Source organism: Tamandua tetradactyla, chromosome 16 (assembly GCF_023851605.1).
Source record: "Tamandua tetradactyla isolate mTamTet1 chromosome 16, mTamTet1.pri, whole genome shotgun sequence".
NCBI lineage: Eukaryota > Metazoa > Chordata > Mammalia > Pilosa > Myrmecophagidae > Tamandua > Tamandua tetradactyla.
Genome location: NC_135342.1, coordinates 34,373,533 through 34,394,991, shown reverse-complemented (window position 1 = coordinate 34,394,991; position 21,459 = coordinate 34,373,533). Strand labels below are relative to the sequence as shown.

Below are 21,459 nucleotides of genomic sequence, written 5' to 3'. Positions count from 1 at the left end.
TAGAACTTATGCTCCTTGGGGGTAAAGATGATGTCTATTCATGTTTTCTGCTGAATTCCTGGCACCTAGCCCCATACCTTGCACATGCAGAATTTAATAAATAGCTATGAAATGAACAGATGACACAATGAAATGTCTTTGGTGAGCTTTAGGAGCTTGCTATTTTCTTCTGTGGAAATAGCTATCTCTCTAATTTTTTTTTATAATGAACTTTCTGACTTCTAAAATGCAAACCAGAAAAAAATCTGGTAAAAATATAAGTCATAAAACCAATCACTAAAACCAGAAAGGGCTGTGAGAAATCTGGCTGTTGATGGCAGGGGGACAGACTGAGAAAGTAAAAGCTCCAGGTTTTCCAGGGGGTGAACTGAGGACCTGAGGCCAATCTGAGCTCAAATGACCTCTCCTTTGGTTCAAATGCTCAGCTGCTTGACACACTGAGTAAAGTTACACGGCAGGTAAGACAAGTGGTAACACAAAGATGAGAGGATGAGAGGGCCACACACAAAAAGAAGAAAGACTGTGCCCTGCAGTGTTGCTTAAGGAAGATGCCCAGGAAGCTCAGCAATCTGAGAACAGGAGCACCCGGTACATGGGACCAGCCTTTGCTCACCACAGCAGATGCCCCCTCCGATGGAGTCACAGTTTCTCTTACACAACTCCAGTTTGCTTGCTCCTGTCACTTGGCTACTCCTGTGGACTTTAAAAGTTGTGAGCTCTATTTTAAAAGTTCTTCTGCCACAATCCTTTCCCTCTAGGAAATGCCTTTTAAAACTGTGTACAAATGTGCTCCCATATTCCTTTAGTCTATGGGATGAGCACCCACGTCACTGTTGAGGACTTGTGAGCTCCTGATTACAATAATTTCTGGCCATTGCCCTCAAAGTCAACAGGGAGACAGGAGAGGCAGAGATGAATGTCAACGCATCATCTGGGTCTTTCTGTGAAAGGGCTGGGAGTTCAGAGAAGGGATCACGCCCTAGCCTGGTGCAATTCCAGGAGGCTTCCAGGAGGAAGCAGCTCACAGCAGCCCTCTCTGCTCATTCACACACTGACCGTGGTCTGGGACTTGTTAAACTGAGGAGGGTCAGAAGGAACTTCCTCAAAACTCAATCTCAGGCTGCCATATTCCTGCCATCCTCAGCACTGCTGGGTCTAACCGAAAGCCACCACCACCAGTACGGATGAACTTACAATCCCATGGATTTGGGCCACCTTGCTGCACAAGTCGGGACGCCACTTCTGAAGAGCCAGATAGAAAGGATTTTTCAGGAGGTCTTCATCATACAGAGCCATATGGACTTCAGATGGGCCAAAGTGAGCTTCCTGAGATGAGGGAGGAAACAGCAGTAAATGACCATTTCCAGATTTATAGATCCCACCAAAGTCTGGATTGGCAACTTCTCAAGGCACTCCTGATATGTGTTGCTTTACCCAACAGACTTAACACCCCACTAGGAAATATCAAATATAGCCCAGCAATTCCACTTATAAGTTACATGTATAAATTATGTCCAGAAAATCTTGTCACACTCCAAATCATTGCAAATATATACATGGCTAAATATTTTTAAGGCAATCTATGTACTAAAATCATGTTTTAAACATGAAATGAAATATTTTTTTTTTACATGGGCAGGCACTGGGAATCGAACCCGGGTCCTCTGGCATGGCAGGCAAGCATTCTTGCCTGCTGAGCCACCGTGGCCCGCCCTGAAATGAAATATTTTAAGCATACAGAAAAGTTCAGTCATAATTAAACACTCAACCTACCACCCTGAATTACCAAATTTTAATATTTTGCCATATTTGCCTTAGATTTTCTTTAAAGAAATAAAGTCTATCAGAGTAGTATGGATTCCCCTGGGTACCCCTCCTGGATCCCATTCTCTTCTCCCCTTTCAGCGGCAGTCACTGTCCTGAAGCTGATAGATATCCTTCCTGCTTGTGTTTCTATTCCTTTAATACTTATGCATTCAGGAAAATATAAAGTATTGTACTGTGGGCATTAAAATTTACATAAAGGATGTGATGATACTGTGACTCAGTGATTATATACTTCAGATGTTTTCAAGGTATGTGAATATATCTCAATAAAACTGCATTTAAAAATAATTACATAAATGGTATCATATAACTACTCTCTGGGACATAACCTTTTCACTCAAGATCTATCCAGGCTGATTCATTTATTTCTTGGCCATTTGCAAACTTCTGCTGTATAGTATTGCTTTAAGTGAATATGCCACAATTTGTTTATCTAATATCCTGTATTTAAACTACTTTCACATTTACAAATGACACTGCAGTGGGCGCATTTCTGCACAGTTCCTGGAAAATCTATATAGGAGCATCCCTACAAGAGGCACTGGAAGCTGATCACCCTGGACCGCTTTCCGCCTCCAGGAAAGGGGTATAGGCATTCCATTCCTCACATCACCTCCTAATCAGCACTTCTTGGTATCATCAGATAATTTCATTTCGGCCAGCCTGGGAATGCAAAACTCATGAACATTTTTTCCTATGTATATGTTCTGTAAATTACTCGATCATGTCTTTTGCCCAAAAGGGTGGTTGGCCTTTTTCTTATGATTTAGGGTTCTTTACATACATGCTGGCAATATCTTCTTCCAATCTATGACTTGTTGTAGTAGTTAGGTTCAGGTGTCAATTGGCCAGGTGAAGGTGCCTAGTTCTGCTGCTGTGGTTATGAGCCAATGGTACGTGAAACTCATCTGTTGCTGATTACATCTGCAGTCGGCTAGGAGGGTTGCCTGCTGCGATGAATGATGTTTGATTTAATTGGCTGGTGCTTAAATGAGAGAGCTCAACGTAGCACAGCCAAGCAGCTCAGCATACCTCATCTCAGCACTTGAAGCTCAGCCCAGGCCTTTGGAGATGCAGAAAGGAATCACCCAGGGGAAAGTTGTTGGAACCCAGAGGCCTGGAGAGAAGGCCAGCAGAGATCGCCCTGTGCCTTCCCATGTAAGAAAGAACCTCACTTGAAAGTTAGCTGCCTTTCCTCAGAACTATACGTTAACTAAATAAACCCCCTTTTATTGAAGCCAACCCATCTCTGGTGTGTTGCATTCTGGGAGCTAGCAAACTAGAACATTTGTATTTTCATTTTTTCAAATAGGTCTTTGGGAATAGAATTCATTTTATTTCAATGTAGTCTGCCTTGCCAATATTTGCTGTGACATCTGTGTTTTTCAGCTCTTAAAAAAATCTGTCATAGACCTGCCTCCTGTCCCTTTGTGAAGGGACTTCACCACTTCTCCCACCAAAAGGTGGAAAAATTTCTCCACTCCTTTAATCTGAGTCAGGTAAGTGAGTTGCTTTTAACAACTCAATGAGATGGAAGTGACTGCAATTTCTGGGTGTCAGCTTCAAGAGGCTTTGCAGATTCCATTTTATTCTCTTGGAACCCTGAGACCACCATGCTGCATAGAAGCCCACGGGACCAAAGACCATGGGGGGAGAGGCCCTGGCAGTCCAGTGAGCACAGCAGAGCCACCAAGCAACCCACAGAAAAGCGTGGTTGTTTTACGTCACTAGGCAAGGCAATGTGAAACAGCATCCTTTCCAACTTCAAAATAAAGACAGTCCTTATCTTTTCCTTTAAGAATCTTAAATTTTTGTTTTTCATTTCTAGGTCTTCAAGCCATAATCCATACAAATTTTATTTTTATATGTGCTATAAACCAGGTACCTATCTTTATTTCTTCCATATGGTAAGCATCTGTCCCATCATCTTTTTTTTCTTTTTCTGAGCTGTTACAAGTTTATAGAAACACCATGCAGCAAGTACACAGTTCTCATATACCCCCTCTCACACATACAGTTTTCTCTATTACTAACATTTTGCATTAGGGGGGTACCTTTGTTCCGATTGATGAAAAAATATTATAATTATGCTGTTAATTTTAGTGTACTCTTACACGGCTATGGGTTTGTGTGTGTGTGTGTGTGTGTATATATATATATATATATACACATGGTAACTTATATACGACCTAAAATTTCCCTTTTACCCTTTTCAACTATACAATTTTGTGATGTTTAAATTGTATACACAAAGCTGTAACTTGATCCCTCTCATCTATTGCTAAAATTTTCCATCACGCCAAACAGAAATTCTACACCAATTAAACCTTAACATTCCATTCCCCTCCTCAACTTGGACCCCGGTAACCTGTGTCCTGGTTTCTGACTTCATGAATATGCTTATTCTGTTTATTTCATATAAGTGAGATCCTATTTGTCCCTCTGAATCTGACTTATTTCTCTCAAGATGATGTCTTCAAGGTTCACCCAAGTTGTACCAAATATCAGAACTTTATTTCTTTTCACAAATACTATTACATTGTATGTATATACCATATTTTGCTTATCTCTCATCATCCTTTTCTAATCAATGTATCCCTTTCACAGTGTTGATAACTCTACCTTTGTCATACTTCAAATTCCCATTTATGTTTGGCCTGTTTCTGGGCTCCACTTTGCTTCAATGGTGTAGGCCAGCACTGTCTAATAACAATATAATGCAAGAAATATAATTTAAAATTGCACACACAAATTTTCCAGTAGACACATTTTTTTAAAGAGCAGCTGAAATTAGTTTTACATATTTTATTTTTCTAGTATATTTAAAATATTATCTTTCAATATGAACTCAATATTAAAAAATAACAAATGAGATTTTGCATTGTATTTTTTTGTTTGTACTATGTCCTCAAAGTCTGGCATGTATTTTATTTACATTTACAGCTCTTCTGGATTCATGTCAGCCACACTGCAATTGCTCAATAGCCATATGTGGCTAGTGGTAGCTGTAGCAGACGGCATAGGTCTTGGCCACCTTATTTTACATGACAATAGCATCAGAATAAACCTTGATGTCACATAGAGAAAATCCTCTTTTCTTTGTTCTCCAAAAGTATCTGTTTATTCCTGGTTCTTTATGATAGCATGTGAATTAGAATCAGCTTGTCAAGCGCATGAAAAACCCTGTTGGGAATTTTATTAGAACTGCACTAAATATGAAGACAAGAGAGTCAATGTCTCTATAAGGAGCCTCATCATTCATGAACATGCTCTCTCTCTCTCTCTCTCCATGTCTCCTTCTATGTCCCCCAATTAAATTTTCTCCAGAAAGAACACACACAACCTTTACTAGACTTATTGTTTATATATCTTGTACATGTTTTGTTGCCATTTTGAATAAGGTTTTTCAGTATAAATTGGTAATTGCAGGTGAAGGTAAGAATCTAAAGCCAAAAGTCAAATGAACTTTACTCAGAATCATGCTGTACAGACAAACTAGAATCACTGTGGAACACAACTAAAACTGCCACCAGAGCTGTGATGGAGGAAGTCAAACAGTGTGTCCTGATGTGATTTATGGCTGAGAACAGGTGAAGAAAGATTAAGGTCAATGTTTAACTCACTTTAGGGAACAAGCTGTTTTAAGATGTTCCGTCTACAAACCACTGTGCACCGCTAATGACAGATGAACCAAGCACATTAAAGCAAACGGGCGTGTTTTAGTTTCCTGAGCTACTCAAATGAACACCGTGAAATGGGTTGGGTTAAACAATGGGAATTCGCTCACAATTTTGAGGTTGGGAAAAAGTCCAAAGTCAACACCATGCTTTCATCCCAAAGGCTGTGGAGTTCTGGGGCTGGTTGCTCATGATTTTTGTCCTTAGGTTGTTACATAGCAAGGAACATGGTGTCATCTCCTGGTCTCTCCCTTACCTTTTGGGCTCCATTATGCTCAGCTCCTTGCTTCCTGTGACTTTTTCTATCTGAACTGCCTTCTGCTTATAAAAGGCTCCAACAATAGGAGTCCTATTCCAGTAATAGGAGTAATCTTGATTGAGCTGAGCCATACCTTAACTGAAATAACCTCATCAAAAGGCCTCACCTACAACAGGTTTACAAGAATGGATCAGATTTCAGCACATGTTTTTCTGGAGCACATACAACTTCAAGTCACCAAGAAGTGGCTGGTACATCTGAAGCACATTGAAACTGATCCTCCATCACTCCTGGCCTGCTCTCCTCAGTACACATTCATGTGGCTTTACCCAGCTATTAGAGAGGGTGCCTGCAAAACTTGCATATGAAAGGAGATGAGAGTTCTAGCCATGTCATTTCACCTCCCCATGTGTCCATCTCAGTCTGTTCACTGGAGAACAATAATACCTGCCTTTACAGGATTCCCATGAAGATCACTTATGTGCTACCTTCACTATTTTTGCTGTCCTGCATGCCAATACACCACCCATACTGACAGCCCACATCAGAGCCTTTGTAAGAATTGGAAAAAGGCTTCCCTACATCTCAGATGGAGCTCTGTGCCAGGGCACATGGCTTGGTAGGCACCTGGACTTCAGCTCCTATGTGTCCCCATCTGGCCAGGCACCCCTGTGTAATGGGTAACCTGCACAATTAAAAGGTCCTGCTGTTAATGCTTGGCATTTTTCTTTAAACACCTACTCCCTTTTAAAATTTATTTAAAAAAAAAACACAAAACACTTTACTACTTTAAATGGAAAGACAGTATCACTTGCCATAAAGAGAAGACAGTCTTGAGACTGAGAGTTGAAGTCTAAAGTTATGAAATTCAGCAGTACCCCATATAAAAACTGTTTAAAAGGTTGAAAAAACTGTTTAAAAGGTTAAAAGGTTGAAAAAGTGATCAGACATTGAGTAGAGATATGAATGAAGCTGATCTGAAAAGGACTAAGGTACATGAGAATACTGGGTAAAGAATGATATCCTCCATATTTTAAAACCTCAACTTCTGTGTGAGACTAAAAGGGGAGATGTTTATTTTGGTGCAAAATTTATATTTTGGGTAGCACATTACCTAATTTAACTTGTGTGGTCAGTTTAGTTGAACACCATAAGTACATGGAATCTTGAATTGGGCATGAGATTTTGTTGGTTTATCTAAGTTAGTGTGATGCCCCAGTAAATCCCAGAGCGATTTGGACAGTGAATAAAGAAGCACTTGCAAAGTCCCTGTGTTAGTTAGATTCAGTTGTCAACTTGGCCAGGTGAGCATACCTAATCTTGTTGCTCCGGACATAAGCCAACGGTACGTGAACCTCATCTGTTGCCAATTACATCTGCAGTCAGCTAGGAGGTGTGTCTGCTGCAATGAGTGACGTTTGACTTAATTGGCTGGTGCTTAAATGAGAGAACCCAATGTAGCACAGCCTAAGCAGCTCGGCATTCCTTATCTCAGCACTTGCAGCTCAGCCCAGGCCTTTGGAGATGCAGAAAGAAGTCACCCTGTGGGAAGTTGTTGGAACCCAGAGGCCTGGAGAGAAGACCAGCAGAGACCATCTTGTGCCTTCCACATAAGAAAGAACCTCAGTGGAAAGTAAGCTGCCTTTCCTGTGAAGAACCAACAAAATAAATCCCCTTTTATTAAAAGCCAATCCATCTCTGGTGTGTTGCATTCCAGCAGCTAGCAAACTAGAACAGTCCCCTTGGGGGGATGGGGAGAAAGGAGGAAATATTCAACTTCCCCATTTGGAGAATTCCTGATATTCTCACAAGCAGTGGGGACAACCAAATCAATAGGCTGTGCCCTCAAGCTTGGGACTTACCCCTATGAAACTCATTACTGCAAAGGATAGGCTAAACCTGCTTAAAATTAGGCATAAGTGGGTAGGCCACGGTGGCTCAGCAGGCAAGAATGCTCGCCTGCCATGCCAGAGGACCCGGGTTAGATTCCCGGTGCCTGCCCAAGTAAAAAAAAAAAAAAAAAAAAAAAAAAATTAGGCGTAAGAGTCACCCACAGAGAACCTCTTTTGCTGCTCAGATGTGGCCTCTCTCTCTAAGCCAACTCAGCAAGTGGACTCACTGCCCCCTACCCCATGTGGGACATGATTCCCTGGGGTGTAAACTTCCCTGGCAATATAGGACTGAAATCCCAGGATGAGCCAGGACCCAGCACCAAGGGATTGAGAAAACCTTCTCGACCAAAAGGGGAAGAGAAAAATGTGGATAAGTGCCAGTGGCTGAGAGATTTCAAACAGAGTTGAGAGGTTATCCCGGAGGTTATTCTTACGCATTATATAGATATCCCCTTTTTACTTAATGGTGTATTGGAGAAGCTAGAGGGAAGTACCTGAAACTAGGAGCTGTGTTTCAATAGCCCTGTTTCTTGATGATGATTGTATAATGTATAATCACTTTGTAATTGTGAAAACTTTGTGTCTGGTCTCCTTTTTTCTAGGGTATGGGCAGGTGAGTAAAAAATATGAATAAAAATTAAACAAATAATAAGGGAACAAAAGTTAATATAAATTGAGTAGATTGAAATACTAGTGGTCAGTAAGAGGGAGGGGTAAGGGGTATGGCATATGTTCTAGTTTGCTAGCTGCCAGAATGCAATATACCAGAAACAGAATGGCTTTTAAAAGGGGGGATTTAATGAGTTGCTAGTTTACAGTCTAAGGCCAAGAAAATGTCTCAATTAAAACAAGTCTGTAGAAATGTCCAATCAAAGGCATCCAGGGAAAGATACCTTGGTTTAAGAAGGGCAATGAAGTTCAGGGTTTCTCTCTCAAGCGGAATGGCACATGCCAAGCACAGCCAGGGCTTCTCTCTCACCTGGAAGGGCACATGGCGAACACGGCATCATCTGCTAGCTTCTCCTCCTGGCTTCCTGTTTCATGAAGCTCCCCGGGAGGTGTTTTTCTTCTTCATCTCCAAAGGTCGCTGGCTAGTGGACTCTCTGCTTCCTGGTGTTGCAGCAGTCTCTGCTCTCTCTGAATCTCCTATTCTCCAAAATGTTTCCTCGTTTATAGGACCCCAATAAACCAATCAAAACCCACCCAAATGGGTGGAGACATGTCATCACCTAATGCAGTTTAACAACCACTCTTGTCTAAATCACATCATCCAGGGAGATGATCTGATTACAGTTTCAAATACAGTATTGAATAGGGACCATTCTACCTTTATGAAATGGGATCTTGATTAAAACATGGCTTTTCTAGGGGGCATACTTCCTTTCAAACCAGCACAGCATATATGAGTTTTTTCTTTTTTTCTTTTTTATTTCTTTTTTGGAGTGATGCAAATGTTCAAAAAAATTATCATGGTGATGAATACAAAACTATGTGATGATACTGTGAGCAACTGATTGTACACCATGTATGGAACATTTGTATGTTAAGAATGTTTGCATTCTTAAGTTTTATCAAATTAAAAAAAATATATATATATATATAAAAAGAGAAGACAGTCTTAAAATTAAAAATTATGAAAACAGTTGTTCCTAACTCTGGGACCTGCTCTGTAGCTGCTTGTTGAAGTGTTATTTGAAAATTATTGCTTTTTTTCCTTTGCTTTGTATTTAGATGTTATATTTTACAACAACAAAAAAAAAAAACTATAGGCAGCTATAGTAATATCAGATAAAATAAATTCCTGAAATCAAAAATTTGAAAATGTTTAGTAACACAGGTCATTACTATAGCAAAGTTGATATTTGTAATAACTTTCTACTTGATATTTTGAGAACCTTCACAGTTTTCACAGCTGGTCAAATGGTATTTACATTAGTGTTTAATATTTAGAATTTAAGAAACTCTGCTATCTGAATTTGTAGATTTTTTTTCCTTGTTGCCTTAATTTTAAGTTGGTTTATGAAACTTACTGTGCAATCACAGGTTTTACAATGATTATTTGGATACTTTATTTAAGTATGCCAATGCATAAGCTAACTAAGATATCCATTGTTGGGGTTCTAAGTGTATTGTTTGTTTTCTTAAAAAACAAAAACAAAAACATGTTGTTCCTGACCAAAAGGGGGAAAAGAAATGTAACAAAATAAGGTATCCATGGCTGAGATAGAATAGAATGGAGGGCGGGCCGCGGTGGCTTAGCGGGCAAAGTGCTTGCCTGCTATGCCGGAGGACCTCGGTTCGATTCCCGGCCCCAGCCCATGTAACAAAAACGGAGAAACAGAATACAATAAAACAAGAAAATGTTTAAAGATGTTTCCCTTCCTTCCTTCCTTCTATCCTTCCTTCCTTCTCTCTGTCTTTCCTTTAAAAAAAAAAAAAAAAAAAAAAAAAGAATAGAATGGAGAGACTCTCTTCTTCTGGAGGCTACTCTTACACAAGCTTCAGCTAGATACTGCTAATTACCACAGTTTGCCAACCCCCAACTAAACCATTCCTGTTAACCCTAAAAGAACACCTAGGACTCTATGATTCTCTAAAAGCTTTATGCACTAAGATTCCTTTCCAGAAACCTACAATCGCCAGACGGGGGTCCTGAAACCCAGAGGGGCCAGCCTCTCTAGAACATCACTTAGTTCCATCCCCCATTCCATATTCTCAACAGCTCTTTCCAATATGAAAAAGTCAGAATGAGCATACCACAAATATGCTTAAAGATTGGAAGAAGAATCAAAGGAGAAAGAGGAGCTGTGACAGAGAACATAGGATTTAGCAAATGAATATGACTGCTGAATCATTATAATCATATTTCTTATAGTCTCCAATGTCTTGGAGAAGCTAGAAGGATAAACCCTTACCAAACTCTGAAATCTGTTCTATAACTACTTATTACAATATACTTTGAAATGTATTACTTTTTCGTATATAGTTCACAGTAAAAAAGTTATGAAACAATAAAATAAAATAAACCTTTAACCTCCAAAAGGTTCCTAGGCCAGATAAGCCTTGAAACCTAGAAATACCAGTCTCTCCAAGAATATCAACCAATTGCATCCCCCTACCCTCTGTCAACACTCTTTTCAACATGAAGTTAGAATGGGCATAGCCCAAATATCCCTAAAGATTGGGAGAAGGATCAAAGGAGGAAGAGGAGTGGTAACAGAGAAGATATAATTTAACAAATGAGTATGACTACTGAATAAATAATATTGGTACTTCTTTTTAGTTTTCAGTCTCAGAAATACCTAAAGTGGTAGAAACCGTAACCCATACTATACTTTTAAATCTGTTCTAACACTACTTGTTAAAATGTACTTTGAAATTTACCACTTCTTTGCATATATGCTATATTTCATAATAAAATTTTTTTAAAAATTGATGTTATTTAAAACCTAATTACACCTAGGGCTTTATGTGAGATTCTATAAAGGTTCCATGTACTAGGATTACCTTCCAGTAACCTAAAACCTCCAAATGGGTTCCTAGATCAGAGAGGTCCTGAAACATAAAGGGGCCAGGCTCTCCAAAACATCAACTTGTTTCATTTCCCATCCCATATTATTCAAACCCCTTTCCAACATGAAAAAGCTTAATGAGCATAGCCCATACACCCCTAATGACTGGGAGAAGGATCAAAGGAGCAGTAGGAGTTATAACAGAGAAGACAGGATTTAACAAGTGAGTATGACTGCTGAATCATTATATTAATATTTCTTCTAGCCTCCAGTGTTTTAGAGGCAGCTAGAAGGAAAAATCTGAAATAGTGGAATGGCAACCCATAGCAAACTCTGAAATCTGTTCTGTAACTACTTGTTGAATTATAGTTTTTAAATTATTACTTTCTCTTTCTTTTCTTTGTATATGTCATATTTCATGGTAAAAATTAAAAAAAAAAAAAAAAAACTAATTAGATACTACTGCCTGTCAAAAGTTCCAAGCCTGAGCCTGAGGTCTTCTTCATTAAAAAGTAAAAATTAGCAAATATTAAAGAGCACCAAGTGAAACCTTCTTGATATAATCAGACTGATTAAATATAAATGAAAAACTGCAATACTTTACTATGAAACAACATTCCAAAATGCCTCGTTGGGAAAACACCAAACTGTGCCAGGGTTCTCCAGAGAAACAGAACCAACAGGATATATGTATAAATATATTAAGAGATTTATTTTAAAGAATTGGCTCACACGATTGTGGGGACTGGCAAGTCTGAGATCTGTCAAGCAGACCTGCAGGCCACAAGTTTCTAAAAGAGTAAATCCTGCAATCGTCACTCTGAAATCCATAGGGCAGCCTAGCCAGCTGCCACCTCAAACAGGAGTTCTAGTCTTGAGGCAGGTCTTCTCTAGGAAACCCCAGTTCTTTGCTTTTACTGCCTTTGGCTGACTGGATGAGGGCCATTATGGAAGGTAATCTCCTTTACTTCAAAGTTAACTGATTGTAGATGCTAATCCCATCTACAAAACGTGAAAATGCATTAGGAATTCTGCAGGCTGACAGCTACTGATTATAACAGCCACCCTTTGGGAACATCCTTGCTCCAGGCACTGCACTAACTCCTGAATGTCCTCATCCCATTTTTTTTAATGCAATTTTGTTAAGACATTTTCACATACCATATAGTCCATCAAAAGTGTACAATCAGTGATTCACAGTATCATTACATAGTTGTGCATTCATCACCACAATCAGTTTTAGAACATTTTCATTACTCCAAAAATAAAAACTCCCATACCCCTTCTCCACTCCCCCTCTCCCCATTACTGACCTTTGTGGTACATTTGGTGTGGTACATTGTTATTGTTCATTCTTATCCTATGTTAATGCTCAGAGTAATTATACCTAAGTTGGTAACATTAGCTTCATGTTGCAGGTGAGGAAACTGAGGCTCAGAGAGGTTAAGTGGCTGACTCAAGGTCACACAGAAGTCAGAATTTGTTCTAAAACCATTTGAGTAACCACTATGAACATCATGTAAAATAAAATAAAAATTAATGATGAGCCACGGATGGAAAGGAAATCATACTTTATATCCCCTAGTGTTAAAGTCTCCATGATAATCAGCCATACCTGCCCCACCCTGAATTCCCTGGGCCCAGTCAGAGCTGTCTTGCTTGTAGACCTTCCTGGAGGACTGCCTGAGGGAGGTCCCTGAGCTCCACGTAAATCCTCTTAGGGAGAAGGGCCTGGCAAGAAAGTGGCTGCGAATAATCCCATCCTGTGCCCCAGGGATATCTCAGCAACAATACAGGTATTCAAACTGTTGAATTCAATTATTACTGGAGCCCAGATAATCCTTTTATATGTCCCCCAAAGAACAACTGGTTAATGTGATTTACATGGCAGAGAGCAAAAGTATAGATGCTTTGAGCTAAAACCTAATGAGAAACAGGATATGATATAGTCAGACTGAAGCTGGAAAGAGATACTTCTTCAGTTTCTCTGAGGAGATGCTGGCAGTGCACCAGCACCCTCTGCCCCCAAGGGGGAGGTGGCAAGGGTGGGCTTGAGGAGGGTCCTAGCAACCTAGTCAGGAGGCAAGGAACTTGCACCAGAGAAGTAAAAACAAACCCAAAGAGCTACAGGTTGGGGGAGGGAAAGACCAGATGGAGAGGGAGCAGCGGCGGGGGGAGCGGGGGGGGGGGATGAGGAGGCAACCGTCCGGAGAGCAGGAACAAAGGTTCAGCAGGCAGAAACAGGTTTTGTGTGGACGCAGAGGTCCCAAGGGTAAATTTTTATGTGACTGGATGAGATGAGTCCAGGAAAATAACAAGAAACCAAGCAGAGTAGGTCAGAGAGGGACAGTACCAAGTTAGGTCCCTGAATACTACATCAAAACATTCAGATCAAGTATACAAACCATGTAAACACACAAGACACTTATCAATCATTGCTGGTGAATGGGACAGAGCTTGCTGTTATCTAGTCTCAAGCCACCCAGGAATAGGGATTCAAAGAGCTCTGTCCAGCCTTGTTCTCAACTTTTCTGAGCCAGGGTTAGAAACATTTAATAATTACATACAATCTAGTGCTTCACACCAGTGTTGCCTTTTTATACAGGGGTAAAAGCTTAAAAATAATTTAATTTCCAAGTTTACGTGCAAGGATTAATCCTACATTTTAAGTGAAAAAGCAAAGTAAACTGACTTTTTTGGGGGAGAAACAGTAAGATGAGAGAATCCTCTTATAAAACTCTTTAAAAAAAAAAAAAGTCTACCCTTGCCCGAGTTCAGACAACGAGACAATTAATAAAAAAATCTAGTGGAGTTGGAGATACCAAAATATCCCTGAATATGATTATTTAAAGTTACCCTAAGAAGAGATGAGCTATGTCAGGCCTCAAAGTTGCATCAGGCATTTCAGGAGGCAGTGGTCCTGTGGTCTTCCACCATCCAGACGAGTCCTGGTGGCCAGGAACCATCTCGTGACAGCATGCAGCCTGACCCAACAGAGTCCAGCACAGGGAAACCTGTGCCTCCGGAGAAACCCTCTGGCCAAATCTCACTCACTGTAGCTGTTCCTGCCCTTTCAAGGTCCTGTCCAAAGGCACTGACCAGGGACAAACCAGGCAGTTTTTCAACTGGTAAGCAATATTCTCCACTTAGTTTAATTTGTGACTCAGAAGAAACAGGAGAAAGAGGAAAACTTTCTATCCATCTATGTTTAATACTAAATGGAAGCTGATGAGGTAATACATGGTATTACAGTCATGTCTGTTACTGTCTGTAACTTCTGTCAAGGATGGCTCTTTTCCATATTCTTCTGAACGCTCCTCACCAAGGCACCCAGCCCTGTGCCTGGCTCGCTGTAGGTACACAGTAATTGCTTGCACATTTGAACAAAACGAGAGCGGGGTGTTCGAGGAAGCTCAAGTTCCCAGTGAGGGGGCTGGAAATCCACTGCCATACCTAGAGTGAGGAGAGGGGCTGGTCCAAGTCAATGGCCAAGCAGGCACAAAGAGTGAGAAGCCAAAACAAACTGAGATAGTGGGGGGAGTGAGTGCCCAGTGACAGCTGAAATGCAGAGGATCAGAGAGGGAGTGACGACCCTATCCTCCTCCCCAGAGTGAGGATATGAGCACCAAGGGAGCAGGAAAGTTTGGAGGTGCACAGGTATCCCTCGGAATGCCATTCCAGCAACCTGCTCCTGGAGCTGGCAGGTGCAGCCTCTATGCACTCGTATCCCTGCCTGCATCATGGGCAGAAGGGCAAGGGCTCCACGGGCCGCTTCCCAGCATCTCTCAGATAGAGAGGCAACATCAGGGCAAACCAGGTCAGATTCTTCTAATCTGAATCCTTTCTAGGTTTGGTATCTTACCATCACGTGGTCTCTGACGTTCATTCCGCTGCCTCTCTCTGAGGGGATGAGGTTACTGGATACCAATCTAATACTGGCGACTCATAAACCACATCAGAACTCCTGAAGACAAACAGGCTAATACCCACAAGGAGGCACTAACAAGAACTACCCAGGCCCTCTGCAGAAACTACAGCTCATTCTTGCCGTAATGCCACGCAGGATTATTTCAGGTAGTAAACTGAGGCCCTGAGACGCTCACCCAAGATACATGTTAGGAAACTCAGTCTACCCAACTTCAGAGCCCCAATTGCTTTCCTGACCCTTGGCCTGGTCAGGAGAAGTATATGTACCTTCCCCTGCAAGTCCCACAGGATCTACCTCCTGGTTCTCACTCAAACCCATATATCCCCCACACACTAAAATCTGTGCAGCATTCTTCAAGGGATTCCCCTCCACTCCCTAATAAATGATCTCTGAACTTCTCGGCTTAGTGTTGGGGGCCTCTGTCCGCTTATCTTCCACTGCTGCCCCCAAAGATCCCAAAACTGATGAGCTCTGCCACTTCCACTCATCTTTGTTCCCCAAACTCCTAATCCTGTCAAAACCCTGGTGCAGGCCTGGGGATGGGGTAGGGAAGGGGGCTGTGATCCCCCTCTGCAGAAGGTGGCCATGGTATCAGCACCCTTCCATTAACCAGTGACTCGCACTCGAATGCCTCAACACCATGCTCCACGAGGCAGATCTCCAAACGTTAATATCCACTGCTCTTCTCTAGGGCTACAGGAGAAGGGGGTAGTTATTTAATCCAAATGGGGGTCTCTCTATGAAACCCATAAACTGAAAATCTCAGCTAGCAGGCTACCTCGTAATCTTTAGTGGGCCGCTCATTCTCAGTAAGTCTTAAATCCTTAACGGAGGTGCATCACTACCTCCCGCGACCCAGTGCAGGCAACCAGCACTCAAGTCCCCTGAAACTCGAGAGGTCGCCAGAGGGACACCGCTTAGCTACAGCACCTCTAAGCCATCCATTTTCAACGAAAAGAGCAGAAGAGACCCGGAGTCAGGAGGACCTCTGGTGCTTGAGAGTTTTACTTATCCACGCCCTGGGAGAGGGAGTCAGCGTCTCCCATCCCTCTCCCACCCAGGTCTCTCCAGGGGCCACAACACAACGCCCCCATCCACAGTCCTCTTACCCCCTGCAAATCTCGGAGGCGGCTCCGCCCAGGAATGACGGCCCCACCCGCTGCCCCCAGGTCTGAGCTCCCGGGTTCTGGGACCTGCCCTGGGACCTGCCCAGGAGCCGAGGGGTCAAGGAACGCATTCCTTGGGCCCCCCGCCTCCGGGACACGAGGGACAGATTCCGCAGAGCGCGCCCTGCTGCAGACTGTACTGGGAGACGAGAAGCAGCCCCTGGAGAGGGGCCCGGGCCCTCTGAGACCGGAAGGACCCCCTAGTCCAGGATTGGAGGCGCACGGACGCCGCCCGGGGCTGGCTGAGTAGGGGAGGAAAGAGAGCCCCTCCCCCTCCCTGCTCCGGGGCCCAGCCTGGCCACCCCGCCCCAAGACGCAGCGCTCAGAGGGAGGGAAGGCGCGGACCGAGACAAACGGGAGGACACTTACTCAGAAAGGCTACATAGTTTCACTCCTGCCCATCCCGAAGCGGCGTCGGTACCTCCCAGCCCCTCAGCTCAGACCTCGGCGCTTACCAAACCTGAGCGCCAGCTCCGCTCCGCCTCCCGCCCCCTTACTCCGCCGTTGGGCGTATCCCCCCAGGGCCACCGGTCCGCCCAATAAGTGGCCGCCGCTTCTCAGAGTGACAGGTGCGCCGAGCCATCACCGAGTCGGGTACAGACCTGGGTGGGGTTCAGGCTGCTCACAGCGCTTCCTCCTCAGGAGGCCCAGCCCAGTGACGCCGAGTGCGCCTGCCCGGAACGCGATGGGGAGGAGCCGAACGCAGATCTGACACTAGGGGTGGGGTCCGGACTGGGTCGATGGAAAGGGAGATGGACTGGGACGGCTCCACCCAGGAGCCTTCCAGCCCCTCGGCTCGCCCTTCATGGCCACTTTGGAGACGAAGATGCCCACACCTACGAGTCACACCACTCCCTGTCGCCGGCATGATCTGAGAGTTAGGGTTCCTCAATTGCAGAGACCCCGCGTAACCTAGACCCCCTTTTACCCTAGGTATCAGTTTCTCCATGTAGTAGTGGACAGTTGGATTGGCCGAGCGCTAACATTCTAGAACTGCAGAGAGTGAGAGAGAGAGAGAGAGAGAGAGAGAGAGAGAGAGAGAGAGAGAGAGAGAGAGAGAGAGAGAGAGAGAGAGAGAGAGAGAGATGGGGGACCCTCACGTGACTGCCCCACGCGGAGCCCCGCCTATCCCTGGTCCCGGGGATTGAGGTGGGGGTGGAAGCGCCCGGCACAGATGGGCGGGAATGGGCAGCTCGGGGAAATCCGACTCGGTAGAAGCTAAAACGGATCTCGAGCCTTGGCGGCCGGCTTTCCCTGACGTCGGCGTCGGAGGAGATGGGGGTCGCTCCCGGGGCTTCGCAGGGGGCCACCGTGGAGACGACCCGCAGACAAAGACGCGGCGTGTGACTCGGAGGGGAAGATGGACCAGCGCCCAGACGGCAGTTAACCGGACTCCCTCTCCGCGCTTAACCCGCGGAGGCGCTTATCGCGGGCCCAAGCCAGCTCAGCAGACTGCAGCCGCAGCAGTCGAGCGACTCTCTGGCCATGAGGAGCACACACGCCGCCCGGCCTGGGTCTGGCGTCCGGGCTGGCCGCTTCCCGCCCAGCTGAGGGCGTGAAGCCGAGAGGCTAGCGGGCGGCGGTTCCGTCCGGAGCACCCTGCCATGGCAAGGGAGGAGAGCAAGAGACTGTTGGACGCGCTCAACAGGACGACCGCCTGCTACCACAACCTCGTATTGACCGTCGGCGGTTCAGCGGACTCACAGAACCTGCGGGAGGAGCTGCAGAAGATATGCCAAAAGGCGCAGGGGCTGGCGGTGGCTACCCGCGCTGCGCTGACCGCCGCGCTGCGCGACCGAAGCTTGGACACCGAGGAGCGGGCGGAGTTCGAACACCTCTGGGTGGCCTTCTCCGGCTGCCTAGACCTACTGGAGGGCGACATGAGGCGCGCGCTGGCACTTGGCACCGAGTTCCCGCTGCATGCATCGCGACGGCAGCTGGTGCGCACAGGCTTGGAGGGTGGCGAGGCAGGCGTGGCGGCGCGCGCTCTGGGCGCCGGCAGCCTGCGGCAAGAGGAGGATAGTAACTTCGATGTGACAGACTTGAGCAAGCTGGAAAGCGAGATCCTTCAGATGGGCGAGATGATCCTCAACATGGAGATGAAGGTCAACGTGCCCCGCTGGACGATGCAGGCTCGGCAGGCCCCCGGCGCCGAGCTCCTGTCTGGTGCCAGCGCAGGTGCTTCCTCCGCCGGCTGCGTGTCGGTGGAAGAGCGTTCCGGGCCCTGCGATCAGAGCAAGGCTCTGGCCGCCACCGTTTTCAGTGCCGTGCTGTTGGTAGCTGTGGCCCTGGCAGTGTGCGTAGCGAAGCTGAGCTGACCGACGGCCGCCCGCCGCCACGGTCCTCTGCCCAGGATCACTCCTCTAGGAACGAGTCCCGTTGCCGAGACTCCGGATGGCTGAAGGGTCTGGCAGGTTTAGGGAAAACTGTTCTAAAACCACCTGTGTGTGTGTGTGCGTGTACATTGCACATTCCAAGCACACATATGCCTCTGCAGGACATGGTTTCTTCTTGCTAGACCGGGAAGAGTTAACTTTGCGCCGTCTGTCAGGGCATTACCGCTAAGGTCTTCAAGAGCTTTATACCCTATTAATAGAAGACTGCCCACTGTAACCCCAGATCCCTCCGAGTTAATGGGTTACTGAGTGTGCTGCTGGGGCATTTAGCGGATCTGACCTTAGTGTCCCCACCACTATATGCCACATAGGGCAATGTGGAAAAGGGTTGAAGTGGAATGTACCATGAAGAGGGGATTGTTTGGTTTCCTGGACAAGAAACAAATTGCAATAATACTTTGGGACATAAGCTTAGATGTGCAAATAGAAATTCATGTAAAGTGCTTTCTATTTGGTGCACTTTTGTGCTTCTTGGCACACTTTATCCATTAGTCACAAAAAGGAGCTAGAAGAAGTTGGGTAGTGACATCCTGCTGCTGCACAGGATCTGACTCTACTTAGGAACCAGAGAAGGGCCACTGAACCTACTTTCACCAGCTTGGGTTCATTGCACACACTTGCCTGCTGAAGAGAGTTTCCCTATCCAATCCTGGTGGCAGGGAGGATTTAGGAAAGTCTACATGCCGTTTAAACGGGCACTTTCTCCTTCACTGGGGCTTATTTTTGTTCCAGTACTAGACTAGATTGTTTGATCCTCCTTTGGAAGGGGCTAGGGAATCCTCTTTAGGGCTTTTAATCCTATCCTTCACCCAGAATTTGCTTGCTGACCAATAGGTGTATGGCTTTGGAGGGAGCTACACAGTTCAGTGACCAACCCTGCCCTGAGAAGGTGGGGTGGCATTGCTGGCCCACAGAGGTTTTGAGCAAAGCAGCTTTGAGACTGGGCTAAATGTAATAGCTTTAACTTGGAATTTAAGATGCTTTTTAAAAAACAGTAATCATTTGAGAGGAAAATCACATAACCACAGTGTTTATCCTCAAACCTGGGTTGTAGTTTTTATAAGGGAACATTTGGCTCTGTATTCATACTTGCCTAAGTGTCAAACAGTGTGGTCATTACATACATACATATGTAACTAAACATATACCTGCAACTATTTTTAAAAATCTATATTCTTGGGCAGTGCAATGGTGGCACAGTGGCAGAATTCCCGCCTGCCGTGCTGGAGACCCAGGTTCCATTTCCGGAGTCTGCCCATGCCAAGAAAAAAAAAAAGTAAAAATGTATGTTCTTGAAGACACTAGGTCATAGTGAAAACTATGGGAACCACAGGTGTAGGTGGAAGAGGGTAACTGGCTACTGCGTCTTTTGGTCAGTAAATAGGGAAATGTGGGGAACGCCCTGAATCTCAGGCTAGAATTTGCCTGAGCAGAGCTATCATCTCCTACCTGTAGTCTATTGGGAGAGAAGGCTCTGTGGCATTCTTGGAGAAGTGAGGCTGAAAAACAGACTTTGGTTTGGCTGAAAACTGACAAGGATTTTTTTTTTTTCTTTTTATCCCAGAAGGGGATAGAAAACTGACAAGGACTTTTTTTTTTTTTCTTTTTATCCCAGAAGGGGGATAAAAAGGGGAAGAGGAGGCAGGAATTAGCAGTTTTTCACAAGGGACCTTAGTCCCCTCAGCACAGAGGTAAACAGCAGCAGGAGTGCAGTCTGGGCCCCCATTTCTATAAGGCCAGACCACTTCCTCACCCTCCACTCTCCCACCCCAGCCCACTTCCACTTCTCCTCAGCAGTCAGATTTCATCGAGAGCAATTTGGACAGAGAAGTTTCTTTGCTGTCACTCTTTCCATTTACTTAGCAGATTCCTGGGCATTTAATTATTTGTGCAATCAGATGTACACCTAATTCTGAGCATTCTCTGCTCACTGAAATCCATGATTAAATGTTGCAAAAAAAAAAAAAAGCAGAATTACAACAAATATATTCATCCTATGGGCCTGTTAACCCAAACAGCCCTTTGATTTTGAAATCAAATGTTAAAAATTAGGAATATTTGGCATTATCTGGAGTTATAACATTGCCTAATAGAACTTCTGCTATATGACATGAGCAAAATCACTTTCTGCTCTCACTCATGCAATAGGCTTCTTTCTAGTCTCTGGTCTCATTTCTATATGTAATTCCATATGTAATTTCTATATGTAATTCCAGTCTGATAGATGCCTGAGCCAACTTAGATGTTTGATACTAAAGTCATTAATTTTCTACAAATATTTGGAATAATCTTATATTAAGACATGTGATAGATAAAACAACAAAAAATAAAAATATTTAATGTAAGATACATATGATGAGGTTAAGAATTAAGTCTATGGGAGAGAACATTCATTTTCCCAAATTAAAATCCAAGTTAAAGGCAAAGCTTTATTCCCAAAGTTAAATGCTATTATAAATTTCCAATTTTGTGAAGTTAATACCTGCAAAGAGAAAGTAACCTTGGCTCTTTTGGGAAAATGGCTACTTTGACACTGAAAAGACAAGAACTTGGGATCTCAAGGCACTTATCAGGAGAACTATTTTTCAGAAGTATGAGTTCTGAACTTTTGCTATTGGTTTTAAAAAGTTTGTAGGAGCAAGAAGTGCCTGGCAAATTCCTTTTCATGTGTTCTAAAAACCTAGGCTTTGAAATGCCTCAAGGGAAAATTATTTTTGGTAAATAAGAGTGTCAACTTTACAATTTACCTAATGTTTACAGTAAGCAACATAAAAGATATGTGATGCTGAATGACTAAAAAGT

The 21,459-nt window shown here is 44.1% G+C and overlaps 2 protein-coding genes across 5 annotated transcripts in view; one reads left to right on the top strand and one right to left on the bottom strand.

The window, feature by feature from the left end:
* The window catches only part of ANKRD27 (ankyrin repeat domain 27), a 68,521-nt gene extending 51,757 nt beyond the window's left edge, over nucleotides 1-16,764 (bottom strand). For 2 of the 4 annotated variants that reach the window (XR_013163510.1, XM_077132269.1), the window contains exons 1-2: nucleotides 16,631-16,764; nucleotides 1,195-1,326 (exon numbers count right to left, since the gene is read on the bottom strand). Coding sequence is in view for 3 of the 4 variants with exons in the window: in XM_077132269.1 (XP_076988384.1) it covers nucleotides 1,195-1,296 (102 nt within the window). In the remaining variant the exon portion in view is untranslated. The remainder of the gene's footprint in view (nucleotides 1-1,194; nucleotides 1,327-16,630) is intronic. The other 2 variants (XM_077132267.1, XM_077132268.1) reach the window with 1 other exon arrangement.
* Nucleotides 16,765-17,417: 653 nt separating this feature from the next.
* Nucleotides 17,418-20,625, top strand: RGS9BP (regulator of G protein signaling 9 binding protein). Its single transcript, XM_077132266.1, has one exon. It carries the CDS (start codon nucleotides 17,866-17,868, stop codon nucleotides 18,577-18,579), a length of 714 nt encoding a protein of 237 aa, XP_076988381.1. The 5' UTR covers nucleotides 17,418-17,865; the 3' UTR covers nucleotides 18,580-20,625.
* Nucleotides 20,626-21,459: the final 834 nt, after the last annotated feature.

Bases quoted from the DNA above. Each gene is read 5' to 3' on its own strand.
- RGS9BP (XM_077132266.1), top strand. From the start codon at position 17,866: ATGGCAAGGGAGGAGAGCAAGAGACTGTTGGACGCGCTCAACAGGACG.